This window comes from Trematomus bernacchii, unplaced genomic scaffold (assembly GCF_902827165.1).
Source record: "Trematomus bernacchii unplaced genomic scaffold, fTreBer1.1, whole genome shotgun sequence".
In the NCBI taxonomy this organism is placed as follows: domain Eukaryota; kingdom Metazoa; phylum Chordata; class Actinopteri; order Perciformes; family Nototheniidae; genus Trematomus; species Trematomus bernacchii.
This window is the reverse complement of record NW_022987686.1, coordinates 2,046,544-2,066,619: the sequence shown is the minus strand read 5'-3', so window position 1 is coordinate 2,066,619 and position 20,076 is coordinate 2,046,544. Positions and strand designations below refer to the sequence as shown.

At 43.5% G+C, this 20,076-nt stretch overlaps 1 protein-coding gene across 3 annotated transcripts; it reads left to right on the top strand.

The window, feature by feature from the left end:
- Nucleotides 1-532: 532 nt before the first annotated feature.
- Nucleotides 533-20,007, top strand: neurl4 (neuralized E3 ubiquitin protein ligase 4). 3 transcript variants are annotated; one of them, XM_034136832.1, is made up of 29 exons: nt 533-733; nt 5,359-5,887; nt 5,985-6,050; nt 6,198-6,679; nt 7,140-7,251; nt 7,339-7,427; nt 7,521-7,593; nt 8,625-8,898; nt 9,302-9,483; nt 9,575-9,660; nt 9,770-9,950; nt 10,049-10,259; nt 10,487-10,563; nt 10,738-10,816; nt 12,312-12,481; nt 12,582-12,710; nt 12,986-13,131; nt 13,296-13,514; nt 14,122-14,220; nt 14,319-14,471; nt 14,559-14,726; nt 14,844-15,002; nt 15,127-15,306; nt 15,528-15,621; nt 16,427-16,534; nt 16,624-16,768; nt 17,027-17,139; nt 17,811-17,970; nt 18,053-20,007. In XM_034136832.1, exons 1-29 carry the CDS (start codon nt 569-571, stop codon nt 18,255-18,257), a joined length of 4,854 nt encoding a protein of 1,617 aa, XP_033992723.1. In that variant the 5' UTR covers nt 533-568; the 3' UTR covers nt 18,258-20,007. The 3 variants fall into 3 exon arrangements, with proteins under 3 accessions (XP_033992723.1, XP_033992722.1, XP_033992721.1); XM_034136831.1 differs by having other exon boundaries at nt 10,711-10,816; nt 12,989-13,131; XM_034136830.1 differs by having other exon boundaries at nt 10,711-10,816.
- The last annotated feature ends 69 nt before the right edge of the window (nt 20,008-20,076 follow it).

Sequence of the window (20,076 nt, the reverse complement as noted above, 5' to 3'; positions counted from 1 at the left end):
CTTAGATCAGTGTTTAACATCCGAGAATGAAATGTTATTAACCACAAAGTAATCATTGTTGTAGTCCATGTATTACAGAAATAATAATAATAATAATAATAACAATAATAATAAAAAGCTTTATTTATAAAGCACATTCTCAAGAATAAAACACTATCAACCAGAAAAGCATCTTTGTTGTAGTCCACGTATTAGAGAAATAATAATAATAATAAACATAATTGAAAAAAATCTTTATTTATATAGCACAGTCTCAAGTAAACAAAACATTATAAACTAGTTAATCATCTTTGTTGTAGTCCACGTAGGCTATTAGAGAAATAAAAAATAAATAATAACAATTATACGTTTTATTTATATAGCACATTTCATACACCAGGTGCAGCTCAAAGTGGTTTAATACATTTGGCACACAATACAGAAATGGGTGCGGTGCGGTCCAGTCGGGTCCAGTCGTATGGATTGATTGCAGTCAGATTGCAGTCAGTTATCTCCCCGCTGCCCTGCCACACACCGTTAGCAACTGCCGCAAACCGCTACTGTCGTGAATACTGGCCGCCCACTGAAGATGGCGGCGGAGCTGCATCCGCGGAGCGGAAAGCTAATCGGCCTGTCCAACTCAAACCGAACCGCCCGGCGCAACCAGCCAGTCCAGGAGTTCAACCATGGGCTGGTGCTTAGTAAGGAGCCGCTGAAGGACCGGGATGTCTTCACCGTCCGCATTGACAAGAAGGTAAACAACAACAGGCCCGCCGCTGCTGCGCCTCCTCAGCGGGGAGGAGAGCAGCGGGAATGCGGGAGCAGCGCCTGCGGGACGGGCCGGGGGTCTGCCTCTGTCCGCAGTGACAACCAGGGGGGTTTGCACTGCTTGACAGCGAGCAAGGTTGTTGCAATTATTCAGGGTCATATTCCAAACACTGTCAGAGATTTAGCTGGGACACATGGACTTAAAAACACTGTGTGGACATTTTAAACGGATGACTTGGCTAACGATACCCTGCTTGTGTTGCCTTGGTACCGACAGTTAGCCATGCTAATGAGCCGCTAGCCGGAGCAAGCTGTGCGAGCTCAGGCTAGCTGGGGTTAGCTTCTCTGGAAGGTGCTATTGGAGCACTGTTGTGTGTTGACATGGACTTCATGTTGTTTATTGCACGACGGGAGCTTGACTAAGCTTGTTAACGTAGCTCTGCTTGGTTCTGTCGGTGACAGTCGTAGGTGCCTGTCAGCCTCTCTTCCTTTCTGGCTCGGTGGCTAATAATACTGCAGTGCTCATACCAGGTTGAGCTAGTGACTCAAATGCTATGTGTGAACCTAAATGGACAAAAATGCGGACAATTAGCCGCTGATATTAGTTACTAGTGTCATTATATGATATTCAGTGACGTGTTACTATTACACACATCTTGGTCCAGATATAAAGCATATTCAGACCATGATTCAGAGTCAGACCCTACCAACCTGCTCCTGCAGCCCCGCTGGTGTATAATGCATGAGGAGTTTGAACACTTATAGGTATACATCCTAAAATAAACCACTTTCTCTTTTATTGCAAGGACATTTGCTCTCATTTAACCTATTTGTAACTCAGTGACAATTTCAAGACATTTTACATAAAAATTCAACAAATTATAGGAACAATTTGATTTATTTCTATGTTATCTTTATGTCCATATTGTTGTTTATTCATCCAGACCCAGATATGTTAGTGTCCTTGTTTCCTAAGAAGTTCGTCACATATTCTTGGAAAGGTCTCCCTTTTGTTACTCGGAAGATATGTCAGATTTGCCATTAGAAATATACTGTTTACATCCATTTTATTGTAAGGTTTAGTAGTAATGCATCAGTTTTTATTGATTGCATTTTTGCTGGCAGCCAGTAAAAGCTTATCATAGTGCCGATGGCTCTCTATAGCTTAATTGATTATTTTAGAAAGATACATTATCATGCTGAAACTCATAACATAAAGTATAACAATATTATCCCCAAAATGTCGTTTATCTTTTCCCATGACTACTGTTCAGTATGAATACTTAATTTGAGTTGTGTGAAAGAGCAAATGTAATTCTTCCTTACGTACGTTTCCCTGAGTTTTTAATCTTTCAACATAAATGCTTATCAACGACTCAGACCTCTCCATATCATATCAAGGCCTTTCCACAGTGTTTACATTCTGGCTCTTATCAGCGTAGTTTGGTATAATGGCTTCTGCCTCTGTAGTCTTCAACCCTTGTGAGTTTGTCAACAACATGTCCGCTCCAGAGTTAGTGCCAACTGGGCCACACACACCCTCAGAATGACATAGTTGGGTTGTTTGGAAAATCTGCCATGATAAGACACAGCAGCATGTGAGACAGTGAGGCTGAACATGTGTTTTAATAGCACCCACTGTATGTGAACGTCAATGATTATCCATCCCTTATGGTGCTCTCAGCCTGATGAGGGCTCTCATAAACAGCCTCATGCTCTGATATGACATGCATTGTCTGTCTGAAAATCAATACTCTTCCATCACGGAGCGCCCAGATGGGCATGACTGGCCATCCTGTCTAATGATGTCCACAGTGGATTTTGGAAAACGAGTGCAGGAGGCAAGCAAATTAAGCTATTCATTGGACAGTTTTACCCAGAGTAGGACGCTGTCAGTGCTTCAGAGTTTGTATGTGAAGCTTTGATCTAAATAAATCCAGAGGAATATCACATACTGTGCGTGTTAGCCTAGTGTTGGTTTTAAAATCAAAATGCTCTAAACTTTAGCTTGTATCAGTATGCTATTGGTCAGCCTATAAGAGCTGATTTAATCAATAATTATATTACTACTACTACTACTACTACTACTATTTCTACTTCAAACTACACTCTATAGTGCCAGCTCTTCAGTTACTGTCTAAATCTTATGATAGTAAACTGAACATATTGGAGTTTAGGGCAGATGTTTGGGTACAAAATAAACAGCTAGATTTATTGTTGATGATAATAATTGTCACTTGGAGTGCCATAGCAAACATTACCCTTAGAATGCGACTTGTATCATATTATTCTGTTATCAGTAGAGCAGAGCGATAAGTTGATTGGAGGAAAAATAATGGCCAACATGAAATAATCAATAATTGTTTTATTTGTCTTAAATGCTTGTGCTGTTTTCAGACTATAACATATAGAAATGTCCTGCATTTCTCTGTTTTACATTAAATTAAGGCAAAACGGGACATTTAAAGACCAATAATCGAAAGCCCTTGTTATTAGTTTTGTTTTGCAATATCATACCCACAATTGAAATGGCTTTATACAGTATATCATGGACTTAGGATGTTACTTATAATTTTGTCTCGATTTGTTTACAAGGTCTGTTAGATGAGAAGCATTTCCTGTTAGTCCTTGCAGTGTCTCGCAGGCTCTGCTATTGATGCAATTAATTTTTCATTCTTTTTGGAAGCTGCCCAGTAGCCCTACTCTGCATGTATCCTGTAGTTATAGGTCTTTAGAACAGAAAGGGAGAGAGAAGGCTGGGAGGCAGACGCCCACAGGCTTCTGTTACGTAAGAGATGAGCAAAGGAAGTAGATGTCTGTCTCCTCCACACACTGGCCCGGTCAGGCTGAGTTACTACTATATCTGTTAACCCAGATACCCAAGCTTTCGTAGCACACTGCCTTACATCGCACCCGCCACAGAGCGCAGGAGGACACCATGGGAGCACACGAAGGAGAGGAGGCTGTGTAAAAGACAATATATTGAATATGACACCGTCACGGAGTAAATCTTTTTTTGTTATCTCCTCGGTGCGGAGGTGAGCTGCAGAAAAAGAATCCCAGGAGCTGATAGGGGATTTCAATGTTATGTTCAAGGTCACTTTATCAGGGTGGATATTTGCCAACTTGAGCTTGATTCCCGTGGAGTACCAGAGGGGGGGAGGAAAGGAAAACGTAGAGGGAAGTGAGATTGATAACAACAATTCCAGGGACTTAATTTTTTTTTCTTGAGGAACGAACCGCATGGCTTTTTGTGGGATGCTGTTCTCCGGGGGGGCAGCAGGTGGAGTGCAGCGAGCCAGGAGATCACTCCTCAGTGGGATGACGCGGGGTTCGTGCCCCTGTGTCGGCGAGCATCTGCCAGGCTGAAATATCTCGAAGCAACACTCCGAATCTCCGCCAGCTGCACTGACTCGGCACTATTGCTGACACGGCACTCCTGTCATCCACAATGAAAAATATAATTCACCCCTGGAGATCAATAAAGTATCGCATTATTGTGAGCTGATGTGGAGTCTTCTGTTTCTGGGAAGATATGGATATCTTCTGCAGCCTGTTATGCGATATGATTCCAAAGTCATGCAAAGACGAAGGGAGCTTCGAGGTGAAACGTCTCTTCTTTTCATATCTTGAATCTTTGGGAGGACAATCGTGAAGGGGAAGCTTTCTTGCTTGATTATGACTTGCTTTGTGCGCACAGGTTTAATCATCACAGCTGGACCGTAAATAGTTAATACGTCATGGTTGTTGAACCTCTTACTGTTGTTTCGGTCACTATACAGTTGAAAGGAGCAGACATTATAAAATAAGTGTGTCGTTGGTAAATCAAGTAGCTGAGGAATTATAATTCACTCTACTTTTTGTTGAGTAACACAAGAATCTCCACAGATTGTCTAGGCGTTATAAAAAATATATATGTCAAAAAGGAAAAACTCAAGATTATCTTCTCACTGTATGGAAGCTTTGATGCACCAAAAAACGATGCCTTTTGGGTTTCAAGTGGCCAACACGGCAAAAGAAACGTTTTGATGGTCAACTAAATGAGCAAAAGTATATACAAGACTAAACAGGAAGTGTGTCATACTGTCTTTTTTGCTCTTTAATCTTGTCTCCTGCAACTGGTCTATATATAGTACGGCTTTGTACATCAATGTGTATTGCAAATCTAATTTTAGAAGTGCTGGTGTACTTGGAGATGAGAAATGAATTAGTTTGACCCTAGGTGAATTCTCCTTCCTCACAGTATTAAGTTATTATTCCTAGACGCACAGTCATTGCTTCTACATTTTGCTATCACATGAGTTAACGTGTTTTTTCGATTGTGTCACCGTGTGCTCACACTGTCCTGGTTCATTTTCAAAGCAATGCTCCCTGAGCTACGTTCTTCACTGACAGAAGGACTAAAAATAACAAGATGGATCATACAACAAGGCACACTTTGTTTTTCCACAGATATCTACCTGCAGTTTTTAGCACAGCTCTTACATCACAGCTTAGAGTATCTTTGTGATCGGTGTAACAGCTGCTGGAAACTGTCTTGCGCTATTGTAGTAGGACTTGACCGTGACTAGTCCTTATTGTGATATATAAACATTTCATTTTCCTCCTCAGGTGAACTCGTGGAGCGGTTCCATTGAGATTGGTGTGACGGCGCTTGACCCTGGTGCTCTGGACTTCCCCAGCAGCGCCACAGGCCTGAAGGGCGGCTCCTGGATCGTGTCGGGCTGCTCGGTGCTGCGGGACGGCCGATCGGTCCTAGAGGAGTACGGCAAGGACCTCGACCAGCTCTCAGAGGGCGACCGCGTGGGCATCCAGCGCAGCGCCCGCGGGGAGCTCCACCTCTGGGTGAACGGGCAGGACTGCGGAGCGGCTGCCAGCGGCTTGCCGCCCAAACTGTGGGCGGTGGTGGACCTGTACGGGAAATGCACTCAAGTGACGGTGGTGAGCTGTGAGCCACCGCCACCCTCTACAGAGAAAGAGACAATAGAGCGGGACGAGGAGGTGGATGAGGTGGATGAGGAGGATGAGGAGGAGGAGGAAGAGGAGGAAGAGGTGGTGGTGTGTGGGGGACGGGAGGATGCAGGGATCACGGCACTGATGAATGTGGCAGCAATGAATGGAATGATGAATGGAGATGAAGGTAAGGGGCTTTTTTTTGTCTATCAATATTGGTCTTTTTTTCCCAACCTGTTATCTGGGATTTATTGCTTCACCCCTTTCTCTCTTCTCGCTCTCAGTGCCTGAGCTTAGCTGCAGTCACAACAGACCAGACAAGTTCCCCAACAACCTGGAGCCTGACACAGGTAAGGGAACATTTAGATCAGTTGATGCAAAATCTGAATCTGGCTTATTGCCAATTAGCTTTACATACCTAAACATAGTAAGATATATTTAGTTCTCTGGAGTTGTTTCTCTGACCAGTATTCACATCTTCCTCTCTCTCTCCACAGTTCTAACGGAGCACCAGCTCTTTGACGTGTTCAACAACGCAATAGTGTCTTTTTATCGCTCTGAGGATGAGGGTGGAGGGGAAGATGGCGGAGGTGGAGGAGGACCAGGAGGTGGCAGCGGCGGCGGTGCAGGAGGAAATTCAGGATCTGAATCCTCTTCCAGAAACGACAGGGGGAGCAGCAGTGGAGGAGGTGCAGTTAACAGCGACAGTGGGACACCAGGAGGAGGAGGAGGAGGAGGAGGTGGTGGTGGAGACAGTGGAAATACTAACAACACTCCGTCTGGTAACGGAGGGGTGGGGCTGGCGGCCGTGACGGGTGTGATGACCACCAACGACGCGCTGCTCTTCCACGAGAAATGCGGCACACTGATCAAACTGAGCAACAACAACAAGACGGCGGAGCGGAGGAGACCGCTCGACGAGTTCAACAACGGCGTGGTGATGACCAACCGGCCGCTCCGACACAACGAGATGTTTGAGGTGATACAGTCACACCTATTATACAAATACTGTAGTACAGCTGGCGAAGCACTACGGTTTAATAACCCTAATGTCTTTGTAGATAGTTGTCACTGTAGTAGAGAGTAGAGTATATCTGACAAAAGGCGTTGCTATTGATAGTTTTATATTTAGCATCAAACAAGAGTAGAGCTGCAAAAAATGATGAATTGTTTCTGACGGTAAATTGCCAAATTTCTATCAATTGTTTCCTTAAGAAAAAATGGTAGAAATTCCTTTCCTCGCTATGATTTTATTGATGAAGCTGTTTCTGAAATGTGCTGTCAAATACAGTACACAGTTTATTCTCCCCTTTTAGTCACACAAATGTCATGTACTTTATTCCTGATGGTCTGGTGCTAATCATTACCTGTGCTTTAACCAGAATAGAAAACACAATTCAGTATTATAAAGGTTAAAATCTATTCATTTTATATTTCAGATCCGCATCGATAAGCTGGTGGACAAGTGGTCAGGCTCAATAGAGATTGGTGTGACCACACACAACCCCAACAACCTCGACTATCCTGCAACTATGACCAATCTGCGATCAGGTAACATATACACACAGAAACTGCTTTAATCAAAACAGTGGTTGTTCATTGTGAAATGACTGACATTATCCTGGCTGCTTATATTAGGTACAATCATGATGAGTGGCTGTGGGATCCTGACCAATGGGAAAGGCACCCGCAGGGAGTACTGTGAATTCAGCCTCGATGAGCTCCAGGTTTGTGATGACGCAGACACACACTCTTTCTGCCACCTGCTGTGTGAGTGTGTCTGTTAATATTCTCCATCAACTCCTCTCATCCACGTTCAGGAGGGAGATCACATCGGGCTGATGCGCAAAGCCAGCGGAGCGCTCCATTTCTACATCAATGGCATCGACCAAGGTGAGGCTCACGGAGATGCTTCATTCAGGGTGTATGATGACCCTGCTGGGGGCTTGGAAGTGGGTGGTCACAGTAATGTGGCAAAGCGAACCGTGAAATACAGATGTTCAGATTTGTATTATCCCATGATGCTTTCCGTAATTATCTGTTATTGACTTATTGCAAAATGGTTAGGATTAATGGCCGGATACCCACAAACCATGGCTGTTAAAAGCATCTGTAGCTATATTAAGATCTGACTAAAAATACACTAACAGGAACAGCCTGAACAGCATTGTTAAAACCTGCTCTAAGATCATCGGCGTGAAACAGAGAGACTTCTGTAACCAACAAATTCTGCGGAAAGCAGAGAGCATTCTGGCCTCTCCAGGTCATGTTCTTTCACATGAATTTCGTCTGTTGCCATCAGGGTATAGATATGCTCTACCTGCTCTAAAGACTAATCGCTTTTCAAAATCATTCATCCCTTCTGCACTCAAACTTTTAAATTCTTGAAAGGCTTTTAACGTGATTATTTATTTATTTATTTATTTATTTATTATTGTGATGCTATGAACTATTTATAGTGTAAATTGGAATGATCCACATCTGTGCGTTTTCTTCCTGTATGTTCCTGCCTGTGTACATGACATAAGCTGCTGCTCATAACCAATTGCCCCTTGCGGGATTAATAAAGTTGTTGATTGATTGACTACCTTTGTAATTATAATCAATATTACGGCTGGGAAATACAAGTTATTATAAATATTATATCGATATCATGACATGACTAGATATTCTAATATGTAGCCTTTTCCTGCTTTTAAAGGCTGGTCGAGCCGTATAGCTTTTCTATGATTGGCCCACTTAGTCAATCAATCCAAATCTCATGTATGATGCATAATATCGAGGTATTTTGTCCAAATGATTGTGATATTTAATTGTCTTTGTGTATGTACTACACGCATAATAAACACAGATACTGTTGGCTGTGGAGCATGTGTGTTTCAAGTTCCTCTGTTTCCCTGCTAACCCCTCACTATCTGTCCCAGGTGTCGCTGCAGCCCAGACCCCCGCCGTTGTCTACGGTGTGGTCGACCTCTACGGCATGGCTGTCAAAGTCACCATAGTCCACAACCACAACCACAGCGACCGCCTCCGACGCAACAACGCCATCATGAGGGCTCTATCGCCCGACGTGGGCCGACGTGGGCCGGTCCTCTCCATCACCCCGGACTCAGAGGGGGCAGACCGCCTGCTCTTCCACCACAACTGTGGCCAGAAGGCCGCCATTATCAGTGAGGGCAGGACGGCGCTGCGGCCACAGTGAGTCCAGCTCCCATGATGCCTCTGAGTTATTTACAGGCTTTATTATTCTTTACATGGATGCTATTACTTTAAAATCTTTATGGACAACTGACAGCCTTAAGGCAAGACACTATATTGTTTATTCATACACTGGTCAGTTTTGCTTTCAGAAATGTCTTTTAAACATCTGACTTACACATTTAGGTATTTATTTTATGACACTTGCGTTTTGTATGCACCTTTTTAATATTCAGCCAAATTCACCAGAAAGCAACATAGATAATTAATGATATACAGTACATTTTTAAACAAAACATGTTACTCTTCTTAATGTATCTTTAGCAATGGAGAATGTGTAGAACTCCTCTACTTCAAACATAAACGGTTACGCATGAATACATTTACAACCCTGCTTCCACAGTGCGACTGACGACTTTAATCACGGCGTGGTGCTGAGTAGCCGGCCGCTGCGCTCCAACGAGGTGTTCCAGGTCCGCATAGACAAGATGGTGGACAAGTGGGCGGGTTCCATCGAAATCGGTGTCACGACGCACAACCCTGCATACCTGCAGCTGCCCTCCACCATGACCAACCTTCGCTCAGGTAACATACAAATATAACAGTGGTATTTCTACTACATTTCTTTGCAAGTCTTGATCCTACAACAAAAACAACTTTCTTGTGTGATTTCTAGGGACGTGGATGATGACGGGTAATGGTGTAATGCACAACGGAACAACAATCCTGGACGAGTACGGACACAACTTGGACCGCCTCAAGGTGAGTGATGTTTATTTTTACATTTATCACCCTGATTCCTTCCTCCGTTATCCTGCAAGGCTTTTCTTTGCCTTTTTCTTTAAATGTAACCCTTTCTTCCGTCTTGCAGGCAGGTGACACAGTAGGGGTCGTGCGGAAAGAAGACGGCAGCCTCCACTTTTTCGTAAACGGCGTTGCTCAGGGCCCTGCAGCCTGGAATGTCCCTCCCAGTGTGTACGCTGTAGTGGACCTCTATGGCCAGGCTGCTCAGGCCACCATCATGGACGACATGGCCATCATGGACGACATGGGTGAGAGGGGGGGAGACACACAGGGCTCCATTTTAAGAAAATAACTGATATTCAACTTTGAAGGGTGTAAACCTGTCTCTGTTTCCCCCCTTTCTTAGGGGACCTCTTGCCTCTCACAGAGGACAGCTCAGAGTGTCCCACGGCGATGTCCCCCGGGAGCCCCTTATCGGTGGGAGGAGCCATCACAACCAACGACCTGCGATTCCACCATCTGCACGGCACGAATGCAGTCATCACCAACGGGGGGCGCACCGCCCTGCGTCAGAACTGCCGCAGCGAATTCAACGACGCTATCGTCATTTCCAACAGGTGAGGAAACATATGACGAATCATTTCCAGTTAATCATATCCGCCTATAGATCATAATATGTTACTGGGAAGTGTTGTATGGCTTGGCTGGGACACCCCTGTCTTCTGTGGCATTGCTCATAAAGCAGGATTATGAACTGCTCCCATGAGCTAATAGCAAATCGGCATTCAAAGAATATTTTGTGATGTAGCTTCCTCTGGATTCTAAACGTGTTTTCTCCTTGCAGGTGCCTTCGAGATGGAGAGCTGTTTGAAATCATTATTCAGAAGATGGTGGACCGCTGGTCGGGTTCAATCGAAGCAGGTGATGTTTTTCTATTGTGCCCATACTGCTTTTTTAATATGTGACTACGTTGCATAGCAAAAATGACCATATATAAATGCTACTGTATGTTACCTAACCACATGTAAGACTTAACGTGAAAATGTATTTCATGTGTAATCACCACAGATTTTCTCCTCCCTCCTCTGTGTCCAGGAGTGACAGCCATCAGGCCCGATGAGCTCGAGTTTCCCAACACTATGACCGATATTGACTATGACACTTGGATGCTCAGGTAGACCACTTTATATACCTCTAATGAATATTAACATAACGCAAATGTGTTCTTATCCAGGTGCAAACTTCTCACCTTTCGGCGAAATTCGCCGTTTTGATTCCAAAATAGGTCGTTTGTGTGATTCATGTAGATCTGCAATAAAAATATTTTTGGGGTATGGGGGGGGTCTGGGACCCGGAGTAATCTGCGGCCGCGAGCTGTTATGTGCCATCATGACACGCATGGTGTTCTTTTTTTATATATTATAATGAAGCGCGAGCACAAGTCTTCCTGCCTGTCAGCTCTGCTCATGGATGTATAATAAGGCTCTGCTGCTCCGGGATGAGGGTCTAGCTTCAGCAGCTACATTACCTACGGTGCGTTCGTTAATATTAACTGTGCGGGCACAGACTGGACCGCTGGTTAGAACGGGGTGTTCAGAGCAGAGCTCCCTGTCGGAGCGGCAGAGCGTGATGTGCACTGAAAAGTGTTTCTGTCCCAATATTATTTAATGAATCGTTGAGCTAGCTAACTAGCATACATGCATTCAGATCTTGTACTTGAGTAAAAGTAGAAGCACTCAGGTCTTGTACTTGAGTACAAGTAGAAGTACCAGAGTGTAGGAATACTCTGTTACAGTAAAAGTCCTGCATTCAAAATGTTCCTCAAGTAAAATTAGAAAAGTATCATCAAAATATAGTTAAAGTAGCGACAGCAAAAGTAGTCATTGTGCAGATTGGTCCATTTCAGAATAATATATATGATATGTTTTATAATGATTGATCATGAAAGTGTTCTCAAAGCTGGTAAAGGTGCAGCTAGTTTGAATGACTTTGTATACTGCAGGGTAGCTTGTGAATTTACTCCAGGTGGAACTAAAGTCTGATTTAACACTTGATTATATTTCACATCATTCATCCACATCTGTGAAGTAACTAAAGGTATTAAATACATGTAGTGGAGGAAAAGTACACCATGTACCTCTGAACTGTAGAGGAGAAGAAGAACAAAGTAGCAAAACATTGAAATACTTAAATAAAGTACAAGTATCTAAAAATTGTACCCAAGTATAGTACTTGAGTTTATGAACTTAGTTACTTTACACCACTGGCTATAAAGATAGAAAGACAGCCTTGCACAGAGGCATGAAAATACATTTTCAAAATGCTCAACAGTCCTGCCAAAATTATAAACTGACTGCTACACAATTAAAATAAATGCTTAAATATATTTCTATTAGATGTGACTCTTTGGCGTTTCTGTTATTATTAACTGCTGCTTTAGTTGTTCTGACTGCTAAAATCCTCTGTTATTCCTCATTTTAAAGCCGATATTCCGTGGGGTCGGGGGGCTCGGATCCTTGTCACCTTTTTCATACCTGATGAGTTTGCATCCCTGCTTATCTAATATGAGAAAGAATGAAAAGCCAATTAGATAAATTAGGCTTTTCAGGTCAGACATTTGCAAGATAAAACCATATGGAAATAACAGTAATAATCTCCTTTTTTCACAGTGGAACTGCCGTCATGCAGGATGGCAACACAATGCGCAACAACTACGGTTGTGACCTGGACTCCCTGACCACAGGCTCACGGATTGGCATGATGCGCTCAGCCAGTGGTGACCTCCATTACTACATCAACGGTGTGGATCAGGGTGTCGCCTGCACCGGTTTGCCACCAGGTAAACATCAGCCAGAGATACAGCCGTCATGAGTTTAGAGTATAGGTTTTATTATGAGCCAATACTTCATCCATTTCTCTTCTCTCCGTCTCTCTCTCAGAGGTGTATGCTGTGATCGACCTGTATGGTCAGTGTGTTCAGGTTTCCATCACCAGCTCCTCAGGCCCGCTGGACAACAGCCTCTGCACCAGCAACATCACAGAGAAGAGCTTCCCCATCCACTCTCCAGGTACACCTCAGGGACCCTACATAGGTCCCCTTAGTTTGGAAAAAATATATAGGCTGATCTTTTGTCCACCAGAATCTTTTGTTTAATCAACACACTATTTAGTTGAACGATTTAAAGTCTTCATGTATGGAATTTTTTAAGATCATTTTGGTATTAATGTGTTTTTTATGTATTGGTTAGTTAGGATAGCAAATAAAAAAATGAAACGCACAAATTGTCTTCTGAGCTTCATCTCCATGTTTCTGTTTCTTTTCTGTCTTTCTGTGTGGTTTTAGTAGCAGGTGTTGCCCATCGACTCCACAATAAACATGGTAAGAATGTGGTGTTGCTCGGCGACGGCTGCCAAGGCGTCAGAGTCGGAGGTTACGCTCACGGCATCGTGTTCAGTGCCAAGGAGCTCAAAGCAGACGAGCTGTTTGAGGTAAACAAACAATTGCTTGATTATTCAGTTTCTAATAAATATCTTGCCTTTTTTTGTTAAACATATTGTATCTGCATCAGTAGAAATACACATTTCTTCAATGACATGGTTTATGTTTTCCTGTCCTAACTGCTACTTGTTTTCCTCTCTCCCTGTCTCTGCAGGTGAGGATTGATGAGGTGGATGAGCAGTGGTGCGGTTCGCTGCATATCGGTCTGACCACTCTGGCACCTCCGGAGCTGCCGTCCTGCCCGCTGTCAGGTCTCTCCCCCTCCCTCCCGCAGCTCCGCACCAAGGTCACCTGGCTGCTCTGCGGCTCTGAGGTCCGTCGCAACGGCGTGCTGCAGCGGCAGAACTACGGCTGCTCACTGGACCGGCTGACGGTGAGCTGCAGCTCCCTGCTCTGTCAGTGCAGTGAGATAGAGGTCACATCAAAGACGTTTAAACCCTCCAGGAGCTTTTCTTCTTTTAAAGATCCATAATAGGAGCCCTTGCTGCTGCTTAAGAATAAAGACGTTTTTAGAGCTGTGAGATTATCAGTCTGAAAGAGAGGGGACTTACAGGAATCATTACAACATCTTAAATCTCTTCTTTTCTTTAACCACCTCACCATCTTATTCTCTCATCCTTTTTATTTCTATTTAGTTTTCATATACAAATATTGCCAAAGCACTTAAAAGCATTATAGTGTTCTTTTTAATACGGCTATACAAATAAGAAGCACTAGCATTCACACTGCCACCCGAGAGATGTTTATTTGCAACCCAAAAATCATTATTCCAAGTTGTTTTTGATATAAATGCTATTAAAAATGTAAATTAAAGAGGGAAATGTTTTTATTATAAATCATTATTTTTAACGATCATGCTTCCCCTCCTATAATCAAACAAAAAGACAAAAGACACAGGAAGAACACTTACAAATAAATGTAGATATTCAAATGGTTATTTTTCTAACAACAATTCTTCACGTTGTTTGATTGTCTCTCAGGTGGGGAACCGCGTGGGTGTGAAGAGGTGTAGTGACGACACCATGCACATCTTCATAGATGGAGAAGACATGGGACCTGCAGCCACTGCAGTAGCCAAGGTACACACACACACACACACACACACACCCCTACACCTACAATACACAGCTTCTCAGCCCCACGCAGCCACTGAGCCCTTCTCTCTGTCCCGCTGCAGAATGTATACGGCGTGTTAGACCTGTATGGGCGGATAACGGCGGTGTCCATTGTGAGCTCTTCGTTGATGGAGGACATAGAGAGCGTGAAGGCGCCATCGCTCTCCTCGGAGAGCTGCAGCGAGGCAGAGGAGGAGAGCACCCCCGTCAGAGAGGTAGGAGCACCTGTCTGTGAACAAAAACCATTAGTCACTGCATCATTGGACTTTCCCAGAGACACTCACTCTTTATGCTACCTCCAGGTTGAGACCGAGCCGTGTGCACTGGTGCCCACCGCCGTGGCCTTCCTGGAAAACCACGGCAAAAACATCCAGCTGTCCAACCAGAACCTGACAGCAGCCAGAGTGTCCAGCTACAACCAGGGCCTGCTGGTGGCCGCCCAGCCGCTGGCCCGCCAGCAGCTGTTCCAGGTAACATCACTGTTATTGATACACATGTTGATGAGTTTTAAACAAAGACCAGGGAATAAATTCACCAGCAACAATACAAAGAATTATGACATTCAAAGTCCTCTCTCTCGTCACCAGTTTCAAATCGACCGTCTGAACCCGTCGTGGACATCGTCGCTCTCGTTAGGGGTCATAGGTCACTCCCCCGACCGGCTCAACTTCCCCTCCACAGCCTGCTGTCTGAAGCGCTCCGCCTGGCTGCTGCAGAGGGACTCCGTCTTCCACAACTCCCTAAAGGTACACACCCACACTGACATACATATGTCTGTCATGTCTCATTCATTTTAAAAACAGCTGTTACTAAACATAATAAATCATAGTTTTCGTAAATTAAATGAACGCTACTTTTCTCTCCCCTCAGATATGTGAGAACTATGGTCCTAATCTGGACACCTGTCCTGAGGGGACGGTGTTGGGTCTGCTGGTGGACACCAACAGTTGTCTCCACCTCTACGTCAACGGCATGGACCAGGGTGTGGCGGCGCAGGACATTCCTTCGCCCTGCTACACCTTCATCGACCTGTATGGCCAGTGTGAACAGGTAACACTACAGATGCAAACAAAAGATGAAAAGACATTCTAATATTTAAGAACCTCAAACCAAAAAACGGTTGAGCTTTTTGCTCGATGCCTGAAACAATTTATTAATCAACTTGATTAAAACTTGTCAATTACATTTGAATATCTCCCGATGGATTTATCGATTCGGCAATACTTAATTAAGAACTCAATTCTATTCAATTAATGTTGTCATCATGATAGGTTACCATAGTAACAAACAACGTGCCAGCTGTGGGTGGAGAGAGTGGAGAAACCCGTTGTCAAGGCGACATGGAGAAGGCGGACATGGTTGACGGTAAGAAGCCACTTGCTTGTTTATCTTTTTTTAGGTTCTGTCCAGTCTTTTAAATATTGATATTACATTTTTTTTATTACATTTTTATTTTTTTCACTTACATTTTTATTGACATTTTTATAAACATACAAAACCACATATAGTTCAGTATACAATTGAATTAAAGACCCATTGAAAAAAGAACAAATAAAAACAAGCAAACAGTGACATGGAAGCTTTCTATCCTATTTTAATGCAACATCATGGTCTGCTTCCAACTCTCAATTTGTGTCGTTCATTTTTCTTTTATATTCAACCTTTAATTACATTTTTTACATATCAGAAAGACTAGAATTTAAATGTCTAATTGAGTTGTGTACTTACCTTATCCCACATTTTTGAACCTAGAGAAATGTAGATGATTTAAGCCGCTTAATTTCAGTTGCCTGTCAGATCCGCGTGCGTCGGTGTTGTGTTCGTTTGACATAATAAATTGTCTTCTATCAAGTTTTAAGCAACATTTTAAAGTACAATTTGTAGATCTTGTTCGTTTTGAAACTATGAATTTGACCCGAATAAAGTATTTTAAGTCATTGGAAATCTGGATCTTAAATTATCGGACCTTTGCGGATTATCCGGCTCCTGGTAGAAACCTCTTTAACTGAAGGTATTCCCACTGGACTGCTATGACAGCAATAAATGTGTGGACAACAACTCCCATGATACTTCACACCAAGCTGTAGTTTCTGTTATTGTTTTAAATGAGAGACCCCTAGTGGCAGAAATGTAACATTGTGTGTTTGGTCTGTTTTGTTTTTACTTGTAGGAATCAAAGAGAGTGTGTGCTGGACGCCCCCTCCAGAGGTCAACCCCAACAAGACCTGCGAGTACCAGGCGCTGTGCGCACGCTTCAAGGACCTGCTCACTTTACCAGGTCAGTTTCACCCCAAAGCCTTTCAGTCATCATCTCTGTTTCAGATATAAACTCATGTAACAAATACAACGTTTATCTCCTTAACAAAGATGGCTATTTTAATGAAGACGCAAAGTACAACCTGTGCTACTGTGAGTCCTGCCACAAGCTCCGGGGCGATGAGGCTTATTACAAGAGAGGAGAGCCCCCCCGGGACTACGCCCTGCCCTTTGGGTGGTGCCGCTTCGCCCTCAGGTGAGAGTACCGGGTCTCAGTCACATACATGACAGGGGGAAAGTTTATTAAATGACCCTTTTGAAGTCACCATTATTGGATGTAATGACCAGGGAATTATCACAAATGCAGGGAGAGAAAAACACTGGGAGTTTTGTGTCTATATATATAAAGCTGAAGGGACTCGAGGCTCTGTGATTACATACAAAAATAATTCTCTGTCAAATCTGTCTGTATTTAATGTGAGTCTATATAAGTGCATGTACCCCCTTTGTGCAGGATCAAGACCCACTGTGAGGTTTCTAATGCACTGAAGAAGTGGCACATCGCGTACCACGGCACCAGTGTAGGAGCCCTGCGGCGCACACTGGACCACAGCCAGCTGCTGCCTGGTAGGACTATACTGGTTACCTTTTTACAAAACACTCTGTGACTTAGTTTTTCTGACTAAAGTGGGTACATTTTCACAGTTAACTAAGAGGAATGCTTCAAAGAGGACATATTATGCACATTTTTAGGTTAGGTATGTAGTGTCTCTACTGTGACATGTTTCCATGCTTTAATGTTCAAAAAGGTCTTTATTTTTCTCTTACTGCCTGTTCTGCAGAACCTCTTTTCACCCTCTGTCTGAAACCAGAGCCCAGTCTGCTCTGATTGGTTAGCTGGCTGGCTCCGTTGTGATTGGTCAACAGCTTAGAGATGTCCCGCCCCTTAGCCTATCACGTACAATGTGCTGGAGCACTAGCCAATAGAATTGCGAGTGTTATATCATGACGTCACTATGTTACGGAACTAAACAAAAGAGTCCAATTAAGGTGTTTAAGGCAGGTGGGGGAGTGTGTGGGAGAGAAACTCCCCAAATCAAACTTTTAGATTTGAGCCTTTGCAGACCATTAACATGCACAAACACCTATTTAACACACTACAGGAAATATAAAAATAAAGAAAGCATGATAGGGTCCCTTTAAATGGACCGCAGATTATTTGAATATATTGATGCATCTAATATCTCATATAAGGAACAGATAAAAACTGTAACGTCTGTGAACTCTTGTCATTGCAGGCACGTCGTCAATCTTCTCGGTTGCCCCGGTGAAGGCGGAGGGGCCTAATGGCTACACTGAGCCGGAGGAGAACTGCGCCCCCGGCAGGGAGGTCCCCAGGGTGCGGCTCTCCCCCACCATGCGCTACTCCGGCATGGAGATGTTTGCCCCCAAAGTGCAGTAAGTCAAGGTTTACAGTGGAGAGCTAACCAGGAACAAGCTGGTGAAACACTCACTGATACTTCTCTTTGTCCTCATGCAGATTTCGGGACCCCCGCTCTGACCGTGCCCACCAGGCTCAGGTGGGCTTCCAGGTGTGTGTGCGTCCGGGCTCCTACAAGATGGGGCCGCAGACACTGGGTAACAGCGAGGCCCTGGACCCCCGCTTCAGCAACTCAGAGATCGAGTGGATCACCAAGGAGCAGGGCGGCACGCTCCTCTACGGACTGCTCATCCGGGTGGAGTGAACAAAGGAGAGACAAGGGAGGCATACGGGTGGGAGGGGGGGGGGCCACACGGCGCTCCCCACTCTTTTAATAAACTGACAACCAAATCCAAGCCCTGCCTTGAGCGAGAGACTCCTCTGGAATCCAGCTGTTCCACCTGTGGATTGTTGACAATTCAGCATAAGATATTTTTTTTGGTTGTTTGCTCTTGGACTCTTTTAATGGCCGGGGGCTACGGCGGTCTCAAAGAAGAACAGACACTGCCTGCACTTTATGTTTCGGACACACTCGTGGGCGATTTTTAAACGTTTCATCGACTCGACACAACACGTTTGTTCATTCGCTACCGTTTTTTTTTTCAACACTTTTTTTGTTCTAATTCTTCCCGACATATTTTCTTCCACACAAACATCTTTTTTCAAATTTGGCACTTACTTTAACACCTCTGCTCTGGTCAGTGTTTTTTATTTAGTTTGGGAGGAGCTGTCCCCTGCCAAGCTGCACGTTCATGGACTGTCACCTAAAAAGACTGAAACGTGGTAAAAAAAACAAACAAGTGTTTTCACCGAAATATAAAAAAACAGAAAGACACTTGAATCTGAGAATGATCCCAAGAGTGTCTTGTGATTGTGACTTCATTTAGTGGGGGGGGGGGGCGGGAGATTTTAAAACTAGAGGAAGAAAAAAAAATGTTTACAAGTGTATGTTGGTCTTTTCTTCGTGTCTCTACATAAGCAGTTTGACTTCTTTATCTGTCCTGGTTCTGTTTCGTGGCCTAGCATCACGCCTGACTCATCCGGTCACAGGCTTTAAACTGTGGTGAAAAACTGGAAGGATTGACGGAAAAAATGAATTTGGGAAGTTGTGTGTTGAGATAATGAATGGCAATGATGTTCCAGCCTTGCAGCTTGTGTGTTACAACTGGGACGATCCATCATGAGATATTTAAATATGAATATTTAATTCTAGGCTGTTTTATACAGAAAAAGGGGAAAAAGTTCAACATTATTGGGAAAAGCTCTCTTGCAGAGATATCAATCTACTCAAACTCTTAGCAAGTTAGAAAATGTCCCGTAATGTGGTACTTTTTTTATTAAAAAGGTAGATAAATGGACTAAAGCCAAAAGGCTTAAGATGTTTTCCACATCACTCCCACTGCCTCGCTTCCCCCTCGTGGTTTACTCCTCCCTGATCGATCCATTAGTCATGTCTGACTCTGTTTACCTGGCAGGACCTCCAGAAGTGTTTACATGTGAATGTCATTCATTAGGGCTCTGCGGTTCTTTTTTGTTGTCGACTAACATCATTGATTTGTCAAATGTTTATACAAGGGTTTATTTAATCCATCACATCCATCTAACGATTGATTGTATGTGAACAGCTTTTCAAAGCACTCTTTTATTCACAGTCCTGTTGCCAATTTGATAAACAAGCTTACTGAACACGCCCCCCGACATTTTTCAGTTTTCCATGAGTCAAACTCAAAAAATCTAAATTGAAGAAGCTCAGTCGTCTTCTAAGAGCAGCTGTGATCTGACTGATGGAGTTCAACGGGGGTTTGGCCGAAGGAAAAAACTTCCAATCAAAAGAAAAATGTGAAAGATATTATTATATGGGTTATTTACAGCCCAGTGCTGCTTTGTACAATTTAATTTGTATTGTTTTCTTTATTTGTTTTTCTGTATGTTGCGTTGTACAGGCTGTTACATAACAAATCATATCTTCCTGATTTATAAAAAATGAAATAAACTGACAGACGGTATGCACAGAAGTATGGGTAAAGGTGTTTCTTGTTTGTAAAACAAAAAAAGATGAAGAAAAGACAACCTACTAGTGCTTT